The sequence below is a fragment of the Octopus bimaculoides genome, chromosome 5, assembly GCF_046866305.1.
Source record: "Octopus bimaculoides isolate indiv1 chromosome 5, ASM4686630v1, whole genome shotgun sequence".
Taxonomy (NCBI): domain Eukaryota; kingdom Metazoa; phylum Mollusca; class Cephalopoda; order Octopoda; family Octopodidae; genus Octopus; species Octopus bimaculoides.
The window spans coordinates 89,005,212-89,030,460 of NC_142932.1; the positions used below are offsets into that span (position 1 = coordinate 89,005,212).

General features: G+C 36.7%; 1 protein-coding gene across 5 annotated transcripts in view; it reads left to right on the top strand.

Moving 5' to 3' along the window:
* Positions 1-25,249, top strand: part of LOC106869128 (putative E3 ubiquitin-protein ligase HERC4) — a 100,472-nt gene that overhangs the window by 50,774 nt on the left and 24,449 nt on the right. For all 5 annotated transcript variants that reach the window (XM_014914692.3, XM_014914691.3, XM_014914693.3 and 2 more), the window contains exons 3-11: positions 3,159-3,324; positions 12,524-12,600; positions 15,737-15,926; positions 18,734-18,765; positions 18,855-18,946; positions 20,056-20,186; positions 23,108-23,369; positions 24,157-24,284; positions 25,064-25,120. In XM_014914692.3, coding sequence (XP_014770178.1) covers positions 3,159-3,324; positions 12,524-12,600; positions 15,737-15,926; positions 18,734-18,765; positions 18,855-18,946; positions 20,056-20,186; positions 23,108-23,369; positions 24,157-24,284; positions 25,064-25,120 — 1,135 coding nt within the window. The remainder of the gene's footprint in view (positions 1-3,158; positions 3,325-12,523; positions 12,601-15,736; positions 15,927-18,733; positions 18,766-18,854; positions 18,947-20,055; positions 20,187-23,107; positions 23,370-24,156; positions 24,285-25,063; positions 25,121-25,249) is intronic.

The window sequence follows — 25,249 nt, forward strand, 5'->3', positions numbered from 1 at the left end:
TTTTCTTGCTTTTCTAGTACCATCTTTTGCAATATTTCTGTTCTACTATCCCACCTAAACTACATCTATTGCTGTATTAATATAACATCTCATAAACTGCAGTAGCTGCAGCTATAGTTTTTTAATTTTTGTTTTCTTATTTATCATCTTCATATGTTGATGTCAGGAAATGAGTGAAGACACTCCTCACAACAACAAGGAACTAACAAGGGAGACTCTAAATGGTTACTCATTTTGCTAGAAGAAATAGCAGCAAAATCTTCTTCAAATCATAAGCTACTGTTTTAAAGAAAGTCACATTGGATAATGTAGTACTAGATACAGTGTGGTTGAATAATAGATGAGCTGAGCACAGCTAAGTGTTTCTGGTTGTAACCCTGTTGGATCATAGATTATCAGAGGTTAAACAATAACAGCTGAATTGGACTATGTCCATGAAGAAGTTTCTACATGCTCTCTTGATCTATTAGAAATACCAGTCAAATCTCTCTCAAATCATACCTATCATAAAAACAGAAGAATATCTTTGCTCATAAGCCTGCTGGATGAGGGCTGCCCTGGGGTTAAATAACAACTGGTTTATGTTTAAGTAAGGTGGCTGACAAATAGCATACATATTCCATATTCATTGGTTGTTGGTCAATAGTTAAAATCTGTTGCAACCTTTCTGTTGTTCTAGGGTAGAACATTTTGATCTATAGTAGTTCGTTTCTTTTATTTGTCAAGGGAGTAGTTAGCAGATTATTTGGAAATGTTATGTATGATAGACTAGGATATATCCAGTGGAAGATATATCTACCATTTATGTCATGCCCAGAAAATGAGACTGAGCACTAACTCCTTATGGCTTGAAGGAGATATATTTATAAATTGGAGAGTTGGGGTGGATGAACAATGTGTGGTCAGTATCTTTATGGAAGAATGTCCATCAACACTGAGTTAACTTCTTTTTTTTTTCATACTTCTAAAATTTTCTATAAATGATATCAAGTTCAAATACCTAAAATTTATTTACCCTAACTTGATCTTGGTTTTGTAACTTTGTTTTAAAACCATCACTTGAAAGACTATCAAGAGAATAAAATCTGTGTGTGTGTGTGTGTGTGTGTGCTGAATATATATACAATTTAACTGACTTAGTTAAGTGGACCTATACATTGGTGTATGGTGTCTGTAGGTCTTATTGTCCCACCTTTGACTGCATTCTTCACATAGCTCATTGTGTGTATCATAAAAGGTTGGATTTCCTCTTCAAAGCCAAAACAAAATGTTGGCCTTAAACAGTTTCTAACACAGCATTTACACAGAAAAGTACTTCCTCTACACTAGAGTAACATTCACACATTTAAGACACATAGTACACATACACACACACACACACACACACACACACACACAATTCTAGATTGTATCTAGTCGAAATAAAGAATGATCAATACATTAACTGCTAACTCCCTATCTAGTTCTGTTCAGTTCAGCCTCCTAACTACTATAATAGCCTCTGATCTGGTATAAACACACTAATTTTGTACTACTCTTAATCTTAATTCATTCACTGCCACACCTCATATCATTACTACTTTGTCATTCCTGCTGACTTCCTTATGGCTGCCATCAGGATCCACAATTATGCAGAAAAGCCAATAAGGGAACCTTTACATAGCCATTTCTTTTGCTAACCAAATCTTAAAATCAAATTTTGCTATCCTTGAAAAAACAAGGCCACATTTGATGATGTAATGTTAGATAACTATAGCTGAGAAAAAAATGCCTTTGATCATAGATTTGCTCAGTTAGAACTAACTTAGTTTAAACAATTACAAGTGTATGTAATAGACTGGGCAGTGGAGAGGATAGAATGTATCCAAACTTTTGCACTTCACTCCACACAGTCAACCATTGCATTCTCTGTGCACCCAGTGTTGTTTTCAGCTAAGCAGAGGTATGGTATACATGAAGCAATAGATTTGTTGGGTGTCTGACTGATTATTTGCATGCCATAGGTCTGCTTGATCAAAGTTGACCTTGGATTACATAACACCCACACTTGAATAAGTAGTCCATCCACACCTCATAAGCACTTAACCCCAATCCTGTCTTCTAACAACTGCAAGCAACATTGTTTATTGAACTACTAACCTGCAACAGTTCAAGCAGAATGTCCTTCCCTCACACCATTTCTATTGACTAATCACTCACTTTATAAGGGCCCCAAAGGAGCTATGAACAGTCTTTCTTGCTCTATTTCAGACTCCTTAACAAAAAGAAAAAATGACTGTTCAGGTGCCCAATCTTTGTTTAAGTGGGGATGTCAAGTGTTTAGTTCAGCGTTTCTCAGCCGGAGTTCCACAAAAGGTTCCTAGGGGTTCTGCAAGAAAGTGAGATAAGCTAATGCTAATTTCATGATAGTAATATATATATATATATATATATATATGTTAAATCCAACTTACGTTGAAAGTCAACAAAGTAAGTTTGCTTTAGAAGCATTGAGATGTATTGAAATATACAGACAAGGAAATAATTTTATTCTCAAATGCAGGATAATGCTTTCCATGTTATGAGGCTAGTCTCTTTTATAGTCTGTTTTTAGTTTATATTTGTAACATTGTGGAGAGCATCTTTAGAGTCTTTTACCTGGGTTGAGTTTGCTCTACAGGATCTAATGTGAAAAACTCTTGCAGTTGAGCAATAAAATAACAGCACTTCTCCAGCTTAACGTATGTTACTTTAATGTTATCTTAAAAGTATTTTATTTTATTTTGTAATGTTTCACAAATAAAGTAACTGGCTCCTGTGAATCGCTATTTGATTTTTGCATTGTTAACCATAATCTCATCTGTATCGTTTAAAATCATAGCACTATCTTATAAAAAAATAATAAAGTTATCATCTGGTAATGTTCAGTACACTTTGACTTAGTATTTCTGATATGTGTGCACACACCCATGCAGTATTGTTGCTTCTTTTTGTACATATCAGAATGATTAATCATCCTCATTTCTTGTGTGGTTGTGGTGGTGGGGGGTTTAACTGAAATTTAAAATATTTGCAGACCACCTCATATAGATATAACTTTTAAACTTTAGGTACCCTTCCCACGATGTGTTGTTTTTACTGTACTTATGTAAACTTTGTTGTTCTTTTTTGCTTTACAGTACATGTGGCCGCATTGAAGAACCTGTATGTGAAGCGAGTGGCAATTGGTGTCTATCACAGTTTGGTGCTGCACACAGGTGGTGAGGTATACAGCTGGGGAGATAACAGCAGAGGACAGTTGGGAAGAGCTGCTATAGCAGATGATGAATGGTGGCGAATACCAAAGTAAGTACTAGGAGGTGGGAAGATACTATCTTCCTCAATATCTTGGTGTTTATCTTTCAATTCTAACCATAATCCAGATCCAAACCTATTAAGGTTGGTTCAGTATTTGCAAAACCTCTAAGGTACTTAGGAGAAAATTTCCATGTTAGGAAGAAAGATGGAAAATCGTTAAAACAAAAAGATTATCATCAACTATCTAATGAACTGAGAGCCTAGTAACTGGCACCTTTCTTGCCAGCTGCTTATCTCCTAATCCTTTTATATTAATTACATCCATCAAGGGTTTTAGGCTAACATATCAATCCCAGTAATTATTTCAGTCTGATATTTATTTTATCAATTTCTGTTTATTGATTGGCACGGTTATCCTGTTACATAGAGAGATGCAACTGCAACACCATTTTGCATCAGTAATACACACATGCAACCGGTTTCAGTACATCAAATTCCACTTTAAAAAACATAGGTTAATTTGGTTATAAATACAATGTGATAGGGGAATGTAGGGAAGAATAAGTGATGACTGGCAGGACAGAAGTAGGTGAGGAATAACAGAATATTAAATATACAGCATACAGGGAAATGGTGAGAGTGAGAGGAGAGGCAGATGTAGTACTGGAGGAGAGTGAGATGTGTACGGTGATTGAGAAGGAGAGATAATTTTGGTAGCACACAAGGGTGATCAGTATAAAATGCAAGTGCAGAAGGACAATATTAATAATTGTGGATGAATACGGTGTGAAGTGGTTCTGCTAAGTGAGAAAGATAACTAGTATCACAGAATAAGATGATGAAATATGTAGTTTTACTCCCATTTTAATAACAGACATAAAATAATACAATTATGAAGAAAATGAAGAGGTAGATTATAGAAATAATGAGTGGTGGCAAAGGCTTGAGAAGAAAATCGTGCTGGGGGCATAATATGTGTGTATGTATATGTACACACATACATTGTGTTTGCATGATGGGTGGGTCTTCTTAAGCACCATATATCTCCGGTCATCCTAGTCCGTTTTCATCTTCATGAGGTTCAAAGTCCTGAGATCAGCTTTTACTACTTTATCTCGTAACTTCTTGAGTCTCTCTCTTAAAAGATGAGAACGTCTTTATACGGCTATTCTCATCCATATGCATTACATGTCCATACCTGTGCAGTCTACTTTCTTGCAGACTATATCTTGATTCCTCTTATGCCCATTTGTAATTCATTGTTTATGCACACTTGTGTTGTACATCCAGTGAAACATGCTAGTTTCGTTTCTTCCTAATCTTCACAAGTCCTCTGCATTCAGGGCCCATGTCTCACTACCATGTAGCATTGCAGTTAGTAAGCAAGTGTCATACAAGCTGCCTTTTCATTTTGAGAGAGAAAATCCTTTTGCTACTAACAGAAGTAAAATCTCTCCAAGCTTTCTCCAGTCTGTTCATATTGTAGCAACTATACTTTTGAGACCTCCACCTTCATTACTAATTAGGCCACTAATGGAACAGAAAGTATCTACTACCACAAAAAAATCCACTTGTGCATTTGTCAAAAACTCTTTTCCATATGCTTGTAGTACTTATTGCTCCTGAGCACCTGCCACATACAAAGTCTATTTTCACTTTTAACCTGCCTTTGATACCACTGCATCTCTTATGTGCCCACAGTTTGCATGGGCACAATGTATAGAATTTCAGCCTACACTTTTGTACATATTGAGCAAGACCATTTCTCTTATGGAAACAAGGATTTGTCTGTTTTCCTACTTACTAGGACTTATGTCTTCACTAGATTGATTTTTGAGATCCTTTGCTTCCATACAGGAAGTTTCTTTTCTAATTCTCCTACAGAATTCAGCATATATCAGTTCCCACAAGCAACTAATCTTAAACTTGTCTATTATGACTAGGAAGACTATGATGAATAGGAAACTGAGAGCCAAGCTTTGATGAACTCTTATGTGCACATTAAACTCATCGCTGTACTCATTGCTAACTGTAACCTTGCTGACAGCATCTCTGTATATGACTTGTATAGTTCTCACAAGCCATTCATCTACCCGCTAGCTTTGTCAGAAACCACCAGGTCACAGAACAAGGCTTCCTGTTGACAGCAATCTTCAGGTCAACAAATGTTAAGTGTGGAAGCTTAGTTTTACTTAAATACAAGCAGGTCTCTGATCATTGACACTCCAGTCATGAATGTCTTTGTAAGGGCATATTGAACTGTATTATTTCACTGTAACCTTTCCATTTTTAAAATTAGCATCTGATTTTAAGATTTTAGCTGCTGTTTCTAGCAGGTTGTGTGACTATTTAGAGGCTGTTGTTGGCCTGAATAGTTGAACTCAACCTTACAAGCTAACAAACCACTGCAGCTGTTTACTGTGGCAAATACTTCTTATACCCTATTCAGAGCCAAGTGACCTGAGGATTTTGAGATTTAAGTGTCTATGCCAAGGGTAAAGTATGAGGTTAGTGACAAAATTTGAACCCATTAATCTCTCAGCTGGTTGGTTCGTTCATTTGTCTGCTACCCTCCATCATTGGTCGTCCACTTAATCATATGCATTAAATTTAAATGCAATCACTTGCAAATTGAAATTTACTGCATATCAAAATATTTCTTATTCACTGTTACCACCTCTATTCTATATATAGCCATATAACCACTTGCCTGTAGGCTGTTATCTGTGTTGTGACACACATGCAGTGTGAAGTCTGAAACCACTTCCTGGCTGTTTGCTTCTGTTGAGTCAAATATGTAGAGTTTTACTTACATTCTTCAATCTGTTTCTCTAAGAAGTAATTAGAATAGTTTGGATGTTGTGCTCAGATCATGTAGAGCAGTGGGCTACCACTGCTACTTTTACTACTGCAGTTATCACTTCTTAATACCACTATTACTGCTACTACTCCTACCAGCTCTAAATATTTCATATTACTACTATTTTTACATGATCACTGTCATTACAGCAACTGCTACTGGTGTTTCTTATAACTACTACTACTACTGGCAACTAATTACTAGCAAAAGCAGGAACTTGTACAATCAGTACCATGGCAAACAAAATGCTTAGCAACATTTCTTTTGGTTTTACATTCTGAGTTCAAATTCCACCAAAGTTTGACTTTGCCTTTCATCCTTCCAGACTTGATAAAATAAATACCAATTGATGAGCACTGGGGTCAATGTCATTGACTTACCCAAATCACTAAAAATTGCTGGCTCTGTGCCAAAATGTAAAACCATTATTACTAACACTAATTAGTTATTATCACCACAGTAAACTGGGTGTGGTTCATGTGATAAATTTGTTTATTTTCATGAAACAAAATCATAGGATTTTCTTTTCTTTTCATTTTACTGCTTTGCATCCATTTCTCTTTTCTTGTCTGGCTGTGATGTGATGTTTTCTCCAATAGCCGATGCAATTTGTTTTACAAGTCAGTGTTATTCTTGCAGCTAGCCACTTAATCATGACAAACTAGTGATGCCTGTTTTATAACAGTGTTAATATATCCTAATCTATGCAACTTTAAAAACATAACTAGTAATGTGTGGTGAGAAAAATAACTTGAAATTGTTTTTCTAATTTTTCCTAAAAGAATGGGAAGACAACTTTAGTCATGTTTTTGGTTTTATGACTTCATCAGTAAAACAGCTTTCATTGTACTTGCTGAAGTTGTGATGAAAGGATCATCATCATCATCGTCATCGTTTAGCGTCTGCTTTCCATGCTGGCATGGGTTGGACGGTTTGACTGAGGACTTGTGAGCCAGAAGGCTGCACCTAGGCTCAATCTGACCTGGCAAAGTTTCTACAGCCAGATGCCCTTCCTAACACCAACCACTCTGAGAGTGTAGTTGGTGCTTTTACGTGTCACCAGTACGAGGGCCGGTCAGGCGGTTCTGGCAACGACCAGGCTCAAATGGTGTTTTTTACGTGCTACCTGCATGGGAGCCAGTCCAGCGGTACTGGCAACGACCACACTCGAATGTTGTTTTACAAGTGCCACCGGCACATTTGCTGGTTAGGCGACGCTGGCAACGATCACACTTGAATGGTGCTTTTTATGTGCCACTGGCACGAGAGCCAATATTTGGCCCTAGCAACAATCACGCTCAGATGTGCTTTTAACGTTCCACTGGCACGAGTGCCAATCAGGCGGTACTGTCATCGGCCATGTCAGTAATTTTGATTTGATTTCACTTGCCTCAATAGGTCTTCGCAAGCAAAGTTTATTGTCCAATGAATGAGGGGTATTCATAAGTGGGCTGGTTACACCCACTGGCATAGGCAACGGGCTATCACTAAACAAATGTACAAGATTGAAATTTATTGGAAAATAGAATTGTCTATAAATTCTATAATTGTGAGATAGCATATGAAAATAATAGTTATCAGGTCATCCCATAAGTTCTGTCTGAATTTTGAGTAAAGAAAACAAGTGATCAAATGTTATATTTAATTGAAATTTAATCATCAATGTACTTTCCCTGATTATCTATGACTTCCTTCCATCTTTTTACAAGTTTTTTAATTCCATCAATGTAAAACTCTTTTGGTTTCAAAGCGAAGAACTCTGAAATGTCAATTTCGACCTCCTCCTGGCTTGTGAAAGTTATGTCCCATAAATGATTCTGTAAACTACGAAACAAATGGTAGTCTGAAGGAGCAAGGTTGGGAGAATAAGGTGGACGAGGAATTTTTTCCCAACCAAGCTCTTCGATCTTCTGTGATGTGATCTTTGCAGTGTGGGGTCACGCATTGTCCTGATGAAACATCACTCCTTCATGATTCACTAAAGCGGGTCTTTTTTCTTCAAAGCTTGGTTCAAATGCTCTAATTGCTGACAGTAGACTTGAGCATTGATTGTTGCATTAGGTGGTAACAATTCAAAGTGAATTACTCCTTTGCAATCCCACCAGATAGAGAGAAGAACCTTTTTCCCGTGAAGTTCCCTTCTCGGTTGTGGTTGAGCTTTTTCCCTTTTACCAAACCAGTGTTTACGACATTTAACATTTCGATAGAAGATCCATTTTTCGTCACCAGTCACATGTCTATCCAAAAAGGGTGAAATGAGTTCACAAGAATGGAAAGAAGAGCAGATATCAACTCTGGATTTGCTGTTGCTTTCAGACAATTCATGAGGCACCCATTTTCCAAGTTTAGGAACCTTTCCAAGTCATTGAAGATGACGATGAACAGTTGTATGGTTTGAACTAAGCTTTATTGCCAATTCTTCAACTGATAATGCAGGATTTTCTTCAAGTAATGCCTCAAGGAGCTTATCAAACTCAACTGGACGTCCTGTCCTGTTCGATCTTCATCTTCAAGGCTGAAATCTCCACTTTTGAATTTTGCAAACCATCTTTTGCAAGTTCTTTCATTCAAGCATTCTTTCCCATAAACTGAGTGTATGTTTTGAGTCGCTTCGGCTGCAGAGTTTCCTTTTTAGTACTCATAAAGCATTATGTGCCTCAAATGCTCTTTGGATACTCCCATGTTAGAAAGGATTTTAATCAAAGAAATTTCAATTCTATTATTCTGTAAAATAATATTTAATTAGTTTAAATGTACACAAATGCATAAAAATAATTTTTAATTCCATTAGACATTCTAAACTAGTATTAAATTTCATTCAATTTTAAAAAAGGTAAAATCGGACAGAACTTATGGGATGACCTGATAATATGAAGGGTATTTTCATAAAGCTAACTAGGAAGAAATATTTGAAGAAAAATCAAAATTAGTCAAGGAGCAAACTTCAGATATGTCTTGGACCTTACTGAATGAATCCCTAAGAAAATTTGTACAATTGTTGGTGTATGAAAATAGAATTGTTTGCCAGTTCATAATTGAGACATACTACATTAGCCAGGTAAGGTGGAGTAAGCCTTTTACAGTGAAATTTGGATTTAAAGCCATGTGGTTACAGATGCAGGCATAGCTATGTGGTTGAGAAGTTTGCTTCCCAACCCCATGGTTTCAGGGACAGTCCCATTACATGGCACTCTGGCAAGTGTTCTCCAATATAGCCCATTGTGTTTGTTTGTGTCTCCTTGTCTTCACATTGTGTGATTGTTGTAAATGAATGTCATTCATTTCCAGTATTCTGTGAAAACAAGTCTGGCCATAGAGAATTATTACCTCACTTGGAAATGGGTAAGAATTGACAAGGATGGTATCTAACCATAGAAAAACTGCCTCAATAAACTCCATCTGTCCCATACAAACATGGAAAAGTAGTAGTTAAAATGATGATGATGATGATGATGATGATGTGGTCAATAGTCTACACCTTAACCTCACAGTCATTGTTTCGCTTTATAATAATGCCTATCAGTCACAAGGTCATAAATTTGGAAGGTGGAGTTTTGCACTAAATTGACTAGTGCTTTTATTGATCTCTAGAAGGTTTGAAAGGTAAAGTTAACCACAGTGAAATTTGAACATAGATATAAAGAGTTGGGATAAATACTGCAAGGCATTTTTTGTCTAACACACTAATAATTTTATCCATCCTGCCCTGTTGTATCTCTTGATAAAGTGATAGTATGTTGTCAACTTAATGTGACAGTCCCATGGAAGGGAAGAATGCTACTGTTATTTAGCCCTAGGAAACACCGTTTCCTGTTGGACTTAACACATTTCCTGTGTCTTTATGTTTTCAAAATCGAGTTAAGCATCTCCACCCAGCAAAGCCAACATCCAGAGACTAGTTTCAAAATCATTGCTCATCATCAGTCTGGAGTAGCATGGCCTGCTAGCTGTCGATGCCTATCCGCCTTTGAAAACATATATATTTCAAGTGAAATACATTCACTGATTTTTTAAAATAGAAATAATACATTTCTAAATCTCTGAGAGCATGAGCAATGACTCGGAAACTAGTCTCTGGATGCTGGCTTTGCTGAGTAGAGGTGCTTATCTCTACTTTAAAAATATAAGGACACAGGAAATGGTGTTTCCTAGGGATAAATAACAGTAGTATTCTTCCCTTTCATGGGACTGTCACATTAAGTTGACAACATACTATCACTTCATTTTGAAATTGTTTGAAAGCCTGTTGGATGGACTATATCTATAATTCTGAGGACCATCACACTGATTCTCCTTCAGAATTACATTAGCAGTACACATTTTAAAGTACAGTAACTTATTCCACATCTTGTATAAAGAACTATATCTTATAAGGCTGTCTCAAAGGTAGAATGCATCTGTAACAAGTAATCACATGGGTTGAATGTAAGTCTATCCTGGAGCATCTGCATGTGCAAGCATGCAACGTACACATCACGTCTTTTAGTCAAGAGGGAAGGTAATGCACATGACACTTTAGAGGGCCTCTAAGACTGGTTAGAGGGTGTGAGGAAGGTATCCTTAAACTGAAGACCTGGCCCAAATGCTTGCAACAGAGTGAACTTTGAATATGAACTCAGAACATAAAGAGACAGAACAAATTCCACTGGGCATCCTGACCAATGTTCTTACAGTTTCCACCAACTAACCTAGTTCTATTTTATTACCCCCCCCCCCCTCCTCCTTGATTGAAAAGTAAAGTGACCTTCATGAGATTTGAACTCAGAACACAGCTGGAACAAATACAATAAGGCATATTTATATATGGTTTCTTTATTGTAGTTTAATTAATAATGTTAGTGTTTAATCCTTCCTAGAATTAAGATTGAATGAATTTGGTGATATCTAAGGTATGTTTGTTCCCAAACAAAACTTATTTTAGTGCTGTTGACACTGCCAGATTGAATGGTACTGCTCAGGTGTCAAAACCATAGTGATATATTCGTGGGGCAGCTGATGATGGAGGTGTGTTGGATTGTTGGTATGGCTGTTATTGTATGTGTGTTTTATAAGACATCCATTTGATGTATATACATATATAATATACATATATAATATACATATATAATATACATATATGCTGTGATAAAAGCACCTGGTACACTCTTTAAAGTAGTTAACATTAAGAAGGGTATCATCATCATCATTTAACATCCATTTTCTATGCTAGCATGGGTTGGATGGTTTGGCTGAAAACTGGTAAGCTGGAGAGCTGCACCAGGTTCCCTATCTGATTTAGCAAGGTTTCTACAGCTGGATGCCTTTCCTAATGCCAGCCACTCCATTGATCTAACATCAGCATCAGCCATGACTACAGTCTCACTTGGTTTGAGAGGTCTACACAAGCACGGTATATCGCCAAAGGTCTCAGTCACTTGTCACTGCCTCCATGAGGCCCAACACTCAAACAGTGCCTTTTATGTGCCAGTCACATAGTACTGACATCAACCACGACTATGATTTCACTCGGCTCAACAGGTCTTCACAAGCACATAATATTGCCCAACAATTGAAGGTTACTTTTAACAGGCCAGTTACGTGACACTGGCATTGGCCACAACTACAATCTCACTTGGCTTGACGGGTCTTCTCAAGCACGGCATATTGCCAAAGGTTTCAGTCAGTTGTCATTGCCTCCATGAGGCCCAACATTCGAAGATCATGCTTCACCACCTCGTCCCATGCCTTCCTGGGTCTACCTCTTCTACAGGTATCCTCCACCGTTAGAGTGCAACACTTCACACAGCTATCATCATCCATATGCATCACATGACCATATCGGCGCAGTCATCTCTCTTGCACACCTCATCTGATGCTTCTTATGCCCAACTTTCCTCTCAGGATGTTCACACTGTTGTGCATGCACACTGACATTACTAGCTTCATTTCTTACAAGTCTATGCATGTCCTCAGCAGTCACAGCCCATGTTTCACTGCCATGTAGCATGGTTGTTCGCACATAGGCATCATATAGTGTGCCTTTCACTCTCGAGCTGTATCAAGCTGTAGAAACCATGCCAAAGCAGACATTGGGATTCAGCACAGTACTCTGGCTCCGAGTTCCTGTTTAACCATCCAACATCTGCTATCACGAAAAAGGAATGTTAAATTGTGATGGTGATAAACACACATTTATACATACACATAGAAAAGAGATAGCAGGTTTCGAAATATCTGCTTTCAATGGCTTTGACTCACAATAATTTCCAACATCCTTCATACACACCATTTGCCACATCTGTTTGTATCTATTCTGTGTCAGATTTCAATGAAAGGTGGTGTCTGTAAATTAAAAGTGCAAAAACATTGAAACTGAGAAATGAAATGGTGTCTGTTCTAATATTTCAGATTAGTGAAAGAACTAGCCTTGCACACTGTGATACAAATAACCTGTGGAGCTTACCACTGTATAGCCCTCACTGACAGTAAGTAATCTTTACAGTCTCTTCTCTTTTTTTAAAAATCTTTGTATTAACAGCTAAGCAGTCTGGTGAATCCATAATCTCTTTTTGTAGCACTTGTAGAATTTGAATTCAGCAATGCAAAACTAATAATTTGCTGACCAGTTGTAAAGTGTTATTCTTTTATTCTTTTACTTGTTTCAGTCATTTGACTGTGGCCATGCTGGAGCACCACCTTAAAGGGATTTTATAATTGAAGAATTCAACCCCAGGACTTATTCTTTGTAAGCTTAGTACTTATTCTATCGGTCTCTTTTGCCGAACCACTAAATTACAGGGATGTAAGCGATGGTGGGGGGACAAACATAGACATAAAGCCACACACATAAATATATACATACACGACAGGCTTCTTTCAGTTTCCGTCTACCAAATCCACTCGCAAGGCTTTGGTCAGCCCATGGCTATAGTAAAAGATACTTGCCCAAGGTGCCATATAGTGGGACTTGAACCCAGAACCATGTGGTTGGAAAGCAAGCTTCTTACCATACAGCCACACCTGTTCTTGCTCATTCTTCTGATTTTTACATCTATTTATTTTTTTTCCTCTTCAGTTCTCATGTTTCTTCATCATCTGCTAGAAAAAAAAGCAGACATGTCAAGCTTTATTTTGTTAGGTGTGGGTATCACAACCTTACAATAATCAGTTTCTTTACAGTGTGGAGTGGGTGCTGCTCATCTTGCTACCAGCCCTAGAGAGGTCAGCAGTAGGCATAAAGAACCCACTCTACTTTTGCCCTCATTGCTTCCTGCAAAATTTACGTCATACTCTGTTTGTTCTGTTTTCAGCAGGTATTTTGTGGCTGGATGCCTTTCTATCACCACTTTTAGACCATGGACTGGATATATTTTATCATCTCATGGCTTTAGAAACTGTCACTGGCCTAGTTTGAGTGACATTAAGTAGTAACCTTTAGAGAAAGAGAAAAAAATGAAAAAAAGAATTTTCTCTGTCACCATTGTTAACTCTTGTATCAGTCTAAACTTGGTACCGTTTCCTCTTATTTAGGAAGTTCTAGTAATTCTTATCTCAGAGTTTCACCCTATCCTATCACCATTGTCAGCATACAATGAGCATTTAAAAATAATGCTGACTAACTCAGTGATAAAAATTTTGTTTTATTACTGCTGTCGATTAATGCAAGTGAGTGACACTTTTCTATTAGCTTTGTAGGATAGGATGTGAACTATAAAATATTTGGATCTTTGGTCAGTCTTCCAACACTATTAATTCAGTTAATAGCAACTCGTATATCCCAGCCACAATAAAAATTAGATGAAAACTGCGGATGAGGAAAATCTAAAACTCTGTGTGTAAGGGTAAGCTTGTATAATACAGTTCTGTATTTAAGAGATGAGGAATTATGTACATTAATTACATTATTTACATTTGATGAGTATTTGTCCATGATATATTCGTCGCAGATGGATATTTGTAAATAATGTAAATAAGCTTGTGGAGACAAGGCGAAAAAATTTTACAAAACTATTTCTGCTGGCAACTGAGATTTTCTCTCTGGGCAAATGACTGATTATATGATGTTTGTGGGCCAGATGTGTTAACTATAGAGAATATGCAAAAGCTGAATAAAATTGAAGCAAACATGCTTCATTAGATATATCATTCCAGTGTTTACAAACAGTTGAAAACGTGTGATCTGAGAGAAAAAAAAGAGCATTAGAGGACTCAACTATTGTGTTCAAGTTCAAGAGAGAAAACCACTGTTACAAACATGTGATACATATGAAAGACTAGGTTGGACACCAAACAGACAAACTAAGTAAATAAATGGTTAGGTTACCTAAAGCTATGAGTTTGTTATGTTAAAGTAGACACACTTGGGAAGTGATGGCCTTTTGCCTATAGTTATAAAACACTCATAATTATGCTCTACAACTAGGTGGTTCAGGACAGAGGATAGAAAATACAGTTCTATATTTAAGAAATGAGGAATTATGTACATTATTTACATTTGACAGATATTTGTCCTCTTCTTGTTTGTTGTTAACACGTTTTAGCTGATATACCCTCCAGCCTTCATCAGGTGTCTTGGGGAAATTTCAAACTTGGGTTCGAACCTGATGAAGGCTGGAGGGTATATCAGCTGAAATGTTGTGTTAACAACAAAGAAGATGAGGACAAATATCTGTCAAATGTAAATAATGTAAGAGGATAGAAAAGGCCATGTTTCCAATTTTGATATTACTGTTTTGGAATGTGTTTACAGACACTCACACTCAGCCCTAATGTATTTTTCATCTCGTGTTGGGGAACATTGGAGAGGGTCTTAAGAAATTGACCATATTTAATTCTCTTGTCTATGTGATTCACCTTCTTTTACCCTTGACTCAACATTCCTTTGCTAAATTAACTCTAGCATTCAAACCAGCCATTCTAAAAATAAACTATCACATCATTGAAATCTTGAAGTTATGACAATGCGTGATTAATTTATAGCTATGTGAACAAATAAGCATTACATTTATTAGAATAATCTAAATGTCAAAGGATTAAACTTGGTTGAATTTTTCCTCCTCCTCCTCCAATTGTTGTCCATTATACAACTTTTGACCCTACCTTTTGCACCACTTGGTGTGTGACAACAAGTAGTTTAGCTTCTTTTTTCTTAATTTGTGAACTGCAAAAATTTAATCTACAACTACTATCTGATACTGCCCTGTGTAGTGTCAAATAAAAGAGCACCAATTTAATATTGCTTTTAAATAAGTTTTAATCAAAGACTAATCATATATGGAAATTATAACTCTGACTTGAAACAAGAGAAACAGCGACTGCTTTATCGAGTGAAGAATTTTCTACTAAAAGTGCTAAAATCACTTTTCATTTGACTTAAACATTTTTACAAGAGTCTGTAAAATATATTACAGCATGCTTGTTATTCAATCTCAAGTTAGGTGCTATATTGAACTTTTGCGATTTTAACTGTAGTATTTATCCCTGCAAGGTATATAGTTAGTTTGCTTAAAATGACTAATAATGCAATTTACATTAAATTCTTACCAGTTAATTAACAACTGATATATTAAAATACATGATTTAAAGTTTTTTTTTTTTTGTTTATTTCTTTTTTCTGTAAAGTTGGAGATGTTTGGTGTTGGGGAGCCAATAATCACGGACAACTAGGCGTGGGAATGAACTCTGAACAATGTGATAGACCGCGGCATTTAATATGTCTACGTGGAATACCTGTGGCTCAAATTGCTGCAGGCAATTACCATAGTTTTATTATGTCAAAATCAGGAGCAATCTTTGGGTGGGGAAGAAACAGGTGAGTTATGCTGCTAGTGTTTTATTTTTCTACCCCATTTGTATTCATGAATTTAAAAAAAAAGTTTATTTTATTTTCTGTGGCAGTTTTTGACTAAAGAAAACTAACACACCATGTACTTACACACATATATGCACAAGACCATTACAGCTGTTAGACATACACATAGTCTATGATCTTTTTTTTTTATTTGTAATCCCACATATATAATAGCATAACTAAGATTGTATTCTAAAGTGTAGCCTTTTCCTCCAGAACTAGAAAGTACTTCAACTTTGATTAGTTGCTGATTCCCTACATACTGCTCACATATACGAGGGTGTGCTGAAAAGTTCCTGCTTTTGGGTAAAAGAAAATACTGGAGGATCAATTAATTATGATTTTATTCAACATATTCTCCTCTCAGATCCATGGTTATCGTAGTGGTCCTTCAGTTTTTCTAAGCCCTGTAAAATAACTCAGACAGTTGGGCCTTCAACCAGGCTTTTTGTGATACCCTTAAAGCCAGGAACTTATCAGCACCCTCTTGTATCATCACCATCATCATTTAATGTCCACTTTCCATGCTGGCATGGGTTGGAAGGTTTGACTGAGGAAGGGCAAGCTGGAAGGCTGCACTAGGCTCCACTCTGATTTGCCAAGGTTTCTACAGCTGGATGCCCTTCTTAATGCCAACCACTCTGAGAGTGTAGTGGATACTTTTTACGTGCCACCGGCACAGGAACCAGTCAGCATTGGCTTTGGTCACGCTCAAATGCTTGAATGGTGCTTTTTACATGCCACCAGCACAGGTGCCAGTCAGGTGGCACTGGCATTGGCCACGGCTACAATTTCCCTCGGTTCAACAGGTCTTCACAAGCACAACATATTGCCCAACAATTGAAAGGTGCTTTTAAACGGCCAGTTATGCAACCCTGGCATCAGCCATAACTATGATGTCACTTGGCTTGCCAGGTCTTCTCAAGTACATTATATCTCCACAGGTCTCGGTTGCTTGTCATTGCCTCTATGAGACCCAACATTCAAAGGTCATGCTTCACCATCTCATCCCATGTCTTCCTGGGTCTACCTCTTCCACAGGTTCCCTCCACTGTTAGGGTGTGACACTTCTTCACACAGCTGTCCTCATCCACACACCACACATGACCATACCAGCACATTCGTCTCCTCTGCACACCACATCTGATGCTTCTTATCAACAACTTTTCTCTCAAGGCACTTACACTCGGTCATGTATGCACACTGACATTACACATCCAGCGGAGCATACTGGCTTCATTTCTTTCAAGACTATGCATGTCCTCAGCAGTCACAGCCCATATGGCATGGCAGTTCGCACACCTTTCACTCTGAGTGAGAGGCCCTTTGTTACCAACAAAGGTGGCAGCTCTCTGAACTTTGCCCAGGCTATTCTTATTCTAGCATCTACCCCCTGCTACTGACTTGGTCACTTAGGTAACAGAAGCTGTCAACTAGTTTTTCCTCTTGGCATGTGATGGAATCTGTTTTCTGTACATCTTCGGTGTTTATTGCACCTGTGCATCTGCCACACGCAAAACCTTTCTTCCCAGTTAACTTTCCTTTGATATTGTTGCACCTCTTATGTGTTCATAGCTTACACCAAGTACATCTTATGGAGTTTCTTCCTACGCCTTTTCTTCAAATCGAGCTGGGCCATCTACCTGAAGGATTTGTGATTTGTCCACCTTCTTACTTACTAAGACTTTGGGTTTTGCTAGGTTAACTCTAAGCCCCTTTGATTCTAGACCTTACTTCCACACTTGAAGCTTTTTCTCTAGGTCTAGTTGTCATTCAGCTAGTAGAGCGAGGTCATCAGCATAGAGGAGCTTCCAGGAGCAACTTCTCTTGAATTCCTCTGTTATTACCTGGAGGACTATGATGAACAAGAAGGGTCTGAGGACTGATCCCTGGTGAACCCCTACTTCTACCAAAAATTCTTTCCTATTCTCGTTGCCAACCCTCACCTTACTGACAACATCCCTGTATATAGCTTGTACAGCTCTCCCCAACCACTCATCTATCCCTAGTTTCCACATTGACCACCAGTTAAGGGATCGAGAGACCCTGTCAAAGGCTTTCTCCATGTCAACGGAAGCCAAGTACAGAGGTCTATCTTTGACTAAGAATTTCTCCTGCAGCTGTCCAGAAATATAGCATCAGTGGTGCTTCTTCCTGGTACAAACCCAAACTGCATCTCATCTAAACTAACTCTCTCCCTAATTAGTTGGGCTATGAACCTCTCCATGACTCTCATCACCTGATCTAACAATTTAATACCTCTGTAATTATTTCTATCTAATATGTCACCTTTACCTTTGTAGCAGTTGACTATGGTGCTGCTACACCAATCAATGGGTATGACTCCTTCATGTATCACCTGATTAACTATACGGGTGACTAGACTATAGCCAACAATGCCATATATCTTAAGCATCTCAGCAGTGATTCCTGATGTGCTGGGGGCATATATGGGATAGTATTACAGTTACACTTACAAATATCTTAAACTACATCCAAATGAAGGCCATTCATCTGAGTGGCAAAACTTCACTGACCAACTGATTTAACTACAGGCTCACAGATATACTGTTTCTTCCATTTGCATTTCACTCTGCAACTTCAAAGGTCTTTGCTCCTCTGAACCACTTAGTTGCACACTGCCTTTATTCAATCCCCCTCAACATATCCATCACTCTTCTGTTTATTATCTCTCCTGGGCTACTTAAATACAATTAACAGTTATTAACTTTATTTTTCATTGTCCTTTTTTTCTTTTTCTTTTTCAGTTTTGGACAGTTGGGTTTGAATGATGAAATTGGTAAGTTATTTTGATGTTATTTTTATTTTTTTCTTTGTTACTTGATGTATTATTGATTTGTATCAACATGTTGTATTCATTTGTTGTAGATCGTAACTCACCTACATTTTGTAAACCTCTCAAGTACCAGAGACTTAAGTACATATCATGTGGAGAAAACCATACTGCTGCTCTCACTCAGGTAAATTTCTTCATGGTGTAGTTGTTGTCATTAGCCATTGTTATTCTACATCATTTTCATATTCTTCTTGCTCTGCAATTTGTTTCACATTTTGTCTTGCTGATTCTATTCTTATTTTGTTGTTATTATTTGTTGATGTTGTAAGAACAATATTGAGTAAAATCTTATGTTGTTGTTATCAAATATATTTCATGGTACAGGCCAACTCATGTTTCTTGTATGTGGAAATCTTGTCACTAAGGTGAAAAATGTAGAAAATGGTTGAATGATTGCTGAACCTATTGTATGTGCATATCTGACAGCCTCACTTCCAGCTACCTCAGACTAACCTTGTAAGCCTTTTATCTACATAATAGATAAATATTTTATTCCTAATGGTCTTAGACTGCCACTGTGATTTTTCTTCCTAGATAAACCTCTCTACATCTGAGGAGATATGAACTCTGCAAGTTGCATGCAGGCAACCCTTATAGGTGAGCAGCAGCCCTGAATAGAAACTGATACAGAGTAATGACGGGGAGCCCTAGAGGACACATCTTTCTAGTGTTTTTGGCATTATAAAAAGTGGTTGGTGATAGGAAGAGTATCCAGCCATAAAAACTACATCAAAAATAGATTACATACTCAACAACAAAGATTAACTGTACAATATGTAGTGGATAATGACAAGTTGTGAAAGTGGTGAGACACTGTGCTTGAACAGACTTGTCCAACTCATATCAAAATGGAAAAACAGACATAAAATGATTTTGTTGATAGAATTTAGTCAGATGAGGGGTCGCAGTACCCATGACTGAAGTGGAGGATTCATGCAGTTGATGCTCAGTTTGAATTTCAGGAGGAAACTAGAGTCTAGAGCAAATGCTTTGGGGTGAGTTAACTCCGCCAGATAATGGCATCACACCAGTATGTTACACCTGCTGTCTCAGATGTTAGTACAGTAGGATTGGCAGTTATTTGATTGTACTTTTACTAAATATCCTTGTGCCTTAACTCCAGTGTACTTAATGTGATAATATCTTACTCACCTTTTGTCTTGTAAACCCGTGACTTTGTGCCCACATACTAATAACTGAATTAATTATTAATTAACTTATTTTCTTTTTCAGGAAGGTGGTGTCTACACATTTGGTGCTGGTGGCTATGGTCAGTTAGGCCATGGCACCACACACAGTGAAATCATGCCAAAAATGGTAATGGAACTAATGGGTACAACAATTACACAGATAGCATGTGGCAGGTAAAAATTGTTTCTTTGCTTCAGTCGTCTTTGTTATTCTTTTATCTGATGTTATCTACATTTTCTAGTTTAGCATCTGACCCAGTGAAATATTTGTCCCATGTTTGAGATTTTGTAGTTTATAAAAGGATCACTTTTGTCTGTGTTAATCTTTTTATACTTTGGCTCCTGCGTACCTTTTCTAATTATTCATTTAAAGACATGTCTGTAACACTAACAACCATCAAAAGAAAATGTCTCTCATTAGTATGTCTGGTGATGCCATTTTCATCTTCTTTCTTGTTGGTCTTTGAGGGTCTAGCTTTATTGCTGTATTGGAATGCTTCCCTGTTTCAAAATGTATGAGTTTCTGTATTCTTTCTTTCTGACCTTCTGAGTCATGTGTGATGGCAAGCATTGTACCTTTTGATAAAAGCTACTTAACAATCTAATCATCACAGTAAATGCATGTGTGTTATTATAATTTGTGACCTTTACATCCTGTCCTTCAGAATCAATCATATCAGTTACTGAGCTTTCCATCCAAATTGAACTTGTCTCTGAATTTAACAGAATTGTTATATATATATATATAAAAGAAGGATTCTGTCTGTTTGTCCCACAAAGTGGAACTAAAACCAGACACTATCTCTCTATGATTTTCTTTCTATGTCTCCTCTATTCTCTCTCCCCGTCTATATTCTCTGTCTGTCTCTCTGCCATGCTACTTCAAAGAGATTTTGTCTCTTTGTTTGTCCTGCAAAGTGAAACTAAAACTTTGCCATGCTACTTCAAAGAGATTCTGTTTCTGTTTATCCTGCAAAGTGAAACTAAAACCAGACACTATCTCTATGATTTTCTTCTCTATCTATTTTTCCTCTCTTTCTTTCTCTCTCACTCTTCCTTTTTCCCTCTCTTTCTTATTACACATGGCGTAATAATATATGGAACAGACGCAAAATAGGCACAAAGGTTCAAGGTCATTCTGGTATTAAGTTTGGAACAACAATTGGTAGATTATATACTGTACATCCTAACCAAAATGAATGCTTTCATCTCAGAATGCTTTTTCATGTAAACAGAGGACCAACTTCATGGAAAAGTTTAAAACAAGTTGATGGTTAGATTTGCAGAACATATCGAGAAGCATGTTTCAAATTAGGTTTGCTTGCAAATGATCAGCAATGGGAAGCTACATTAGAAGAGGCTTCATATCAAAAACACCTAAGACTTTAAAAATGTCTTTTTACTGTTATTCTCAAAAATTGTTCAACTGTGGAATATGTTCAGAAATGATCTTGCTGAGGATTTCAAGCACCAACTTCAGTTCAATAATCCTGTGCAAGATATTGGTGTCACTGATGCTATATACGATGTAGCTTTGATTGAAATAGAAGATCAAATTATTTCCATGGGAAGTGAACCTATACAAAATTTATATCTCCCACTAACTAATAGAGGGGATCTTAATACTCTGTCCACTGAAATAATGAGAGAAATTTCCTATGATAAGGATGAACCGACCATATACATAAATGATAATCTTCCCAAGCTTCCACATGATCAACATCATGCATATTCCACTGTCCTAGAAAGTATTAACAATAACACAGGAGGACTTTATTTCTTAGATACTCCAGGAGGTACTGGGGAAAACATTTGTAATTAACTCCTGGCTAAAGTTCGTGAAGAAAATAAAATAGCTTTAGCTACTGCTACTTCTGGGATTGCAGCAATCTTACTACCCAGAGGTAGGACTGCCCATTCAACATTCCAGTTACCTTTAGGTCTATCTAACAAACAAGATCCAGTTTGTAATGTATCTAAAAATTCTGCAATGGGTGAACTAATACAAAGATGTCGCTTAATAGTCTGGGACAAATATACCATGGCCTACAAAAAGGCTTTTGAAGCTGTTGACAGAACATTACAAGACATTAGAAATTGCAATACCAATGATGGGAAATATCAGTTTTGTTGTCATGAGATTCCGACAAACACTACCAGTTGTTCCAGGAGGAACAAAAGTGGATGAGCTCAATGCTTCAATAAAGTCTTCTGTATTATGGCATCAGGTGAAAACACTTCAACTTTGAACAAATATGAGATCAAGGCTTCCAAGACATCAATCAGCTGAACTATTTTCTTGTAATAAACAAACAGAATTTCATGTATAAGAATGATCTTTTTTCTACTTCAGTTATTACATGTTTTTCTCTTATAAGAATATTACATCATTGCCATTACTGTATAGATAGATAAAATAACACAACTCACTTGTTATTGTCATATGATAAACAAATACAAATTCATGTATGATATTGATCTTTCTTCTACTTCAATTATTATATGGTTTTCTCTTCTAAAAATACATATATACAGGAGGAGTAAATTGTACATATAATAATATTTTCAATGTGGCTCCTGATAAACAGTAAAAGCAATTACCCGATCAACAATGGGTTTTACTGCTAGTACATTATAAAGATGATGGATAGTTTTAATAGAGTATGTAGTAAACTAACCAGCTGAAAGGTCTGCAGTTTATTCTACCAACCATATTGTATCGTATCCATGGCCAAGACATTCACCTTTCAATGAACAAAATCCTCTTAACTCTCAGTACCACAGGCCAGTACTACTCATGTTGTTGAGAACAGACAATAATTCTCCTAATTCTTACCTCTATAACAATAACTATAAAAGCAGTTACGAAAATCATTTTATCCAAAAGATAAGATAAGGAATTTCTGGTTGTGTTGATGGATCTATTGTTTAAAGAAAGGACTAAGAGAATTATGAAAAATCCTTACTAGAAGATAAACTTGAAGCACAGTTGTGTTTTCAATATGTGTTTAAAAGAAAAGTTCATACTCCACAAGAGTGTGGCTGTGTGTGTATATGTATTGGTACAATTTTGTTTTTGTTATTTCTTTTGACAGGAATCATACATTAGCCTATGCATCAACGAGTAGTAAACTGTATGCTTTTGGACTTGGTGGAAGTGGTCAGTTGGGGTTAGGCACTACAAACAACCGCAGCAATCCATTTCCTATAGCAACCCCATTCTTTGCAACCAAGCTACCAGAACGAATGGAAACAGATTGTGATGAAAATCCAGATTTACAAACATTGGCTGAGTTGTCTGTAAAAAGGGTTTATTCTGGTGGTGACCATTGTCTTGTAGTGTGTTCCCCTGTACAGGTGAGTATGTCATTTTTACATGTTTCACTGATATAGTAATAGGAGTAGGAGGGCTAACTTTGCTTCAGATAGCCTTTATATGAAAGTACGCTATGTGGCTAGACATCTGATGCTGTTGGGCTTTTGTGGTACTTACTACAAATTAGTTCCTCATTCTTTTTCATGTTTTGAACAATCTGAAATGAGAACCAGATTCTTTTAGACCCGAATTCCTTTGCAATTGCCTGCACTGAATAGAATAAGTCGAAAATGATGGAAGATATATCCATTGACAATTTTAATCCTATTTTTATTATCTTCATACATAATTTAGGCAATGCCTTTAAGGTATTTTTCCTTCACACCAAAAATAATTTGTTGTTGTTATTAGTTGATGACCTCTAACTACAGATCATTGAGTTGTGGGGTAGTTATTATACCAGAAATGGGTACACAAAAGCAGATTGTAGTAAGAAAATAAGCTTGTACCTTTTAAGGACTACAGCACAGTGTTGTACTAGGCTTTTCTATGTACAGTAAAATTTGTTAAATTAGTTTGTGATATGAGAAGAATTGATTTCTGACTTTTCAGAGATTTTTTTTTTTTTTGTGCTGCTTATTGTGTTCAGTTATTCCAATTACCTTTCTATACTAATAACCAGCATACTGGGGTTTATTATTCAGCACTACTACTGCCACAACTTCTATCAATATTTGTCCAAGTTTCATTAAAATCAACACACCCATGTATTGTTATGCATAACAACATTATTGCCATCATACTGATCAGAACCCTCTCTTGTCCCAGGAAAATGTAGCAGCTGAAGATTTCCGGGAATCCATTTGTGAACAGCAACCTCTCACCTGTACTCAGGCTCTCTTTGAAGAAATGTATAGTATTTCAGAAGATGAGCAGCCATCTCAGGATTTATTAGAGTTAGTATTCATTATATTTTTTGCTTGTTGGGTTTTTAATGTTTGTTACACTCTTTCTTTTCTTTCACCCACCCCTTTTTTTTTTCAGTTGTTTTCTTCCATTTCTTTTTGCTTTCATTTGTTTGTTGTATTTATGTGAACATTTTTGGTTGTAACTGTGTGCACATGTGAGTGTTTAGGGCTGTAACTGTAAAACAGTGGTATTATAACTAAATTTATAATGTAGAGAGTCTTCTATGTGTGTTTGTGCACTTATATGTCACACATGTATTCTACCTACTGAACCATATAAATGGAAAGTCATGATACTTCAAGCTGTGAAGACAGAAGAATGGCTAAAAAACCTTTACATTTAGATGTCTTCTTTATCTATATATTCCATTTAACTTAGAACTATGTCAGTTAAAATACCACCCAAGCTTTAATGAGCATCATTTAAAAGCTACTGCTTAACTCTAAGTGTCATGTTGTTAGGCAAATGAGAAATAAATCTCTACCTGAAGATGATTTGAAAGAGACTCTTGACATAAAGGTGAAGTGATGCAGTGTCAAATAAAATAGAAACAATATACTTACAGTGAATTTGACTCACAAACTATGAACAACTAGTCCAACCCTTTATACATTACATCATTTCTTTTTTTTTCATGCTTTCTGTTATTAATAAGCTAATTGCTTTTTTGGCGGGTGGGGATAGATTCCTTTAGAAATTTGAGTTTATTTAAACAGAATTAAGGATGAGACAACTATGTATTGTGTCTTTCTTTTGTCTTTAACAGAAGAATAGAAAAAGTATTCTCCTCTGCTTCTTGTTTAAATGGATCATTCTTACATAAGTGAGTATACACATTCATTTTCACCATTTTTTCTGTTTCTCTGTAAAGTTAGGAGTCAACAAGGTAGCTTCTGCTTGGTCATTTAATTTGTTAGTAACAGTAGTCAAATCTCCATCCAGTCGCACATTG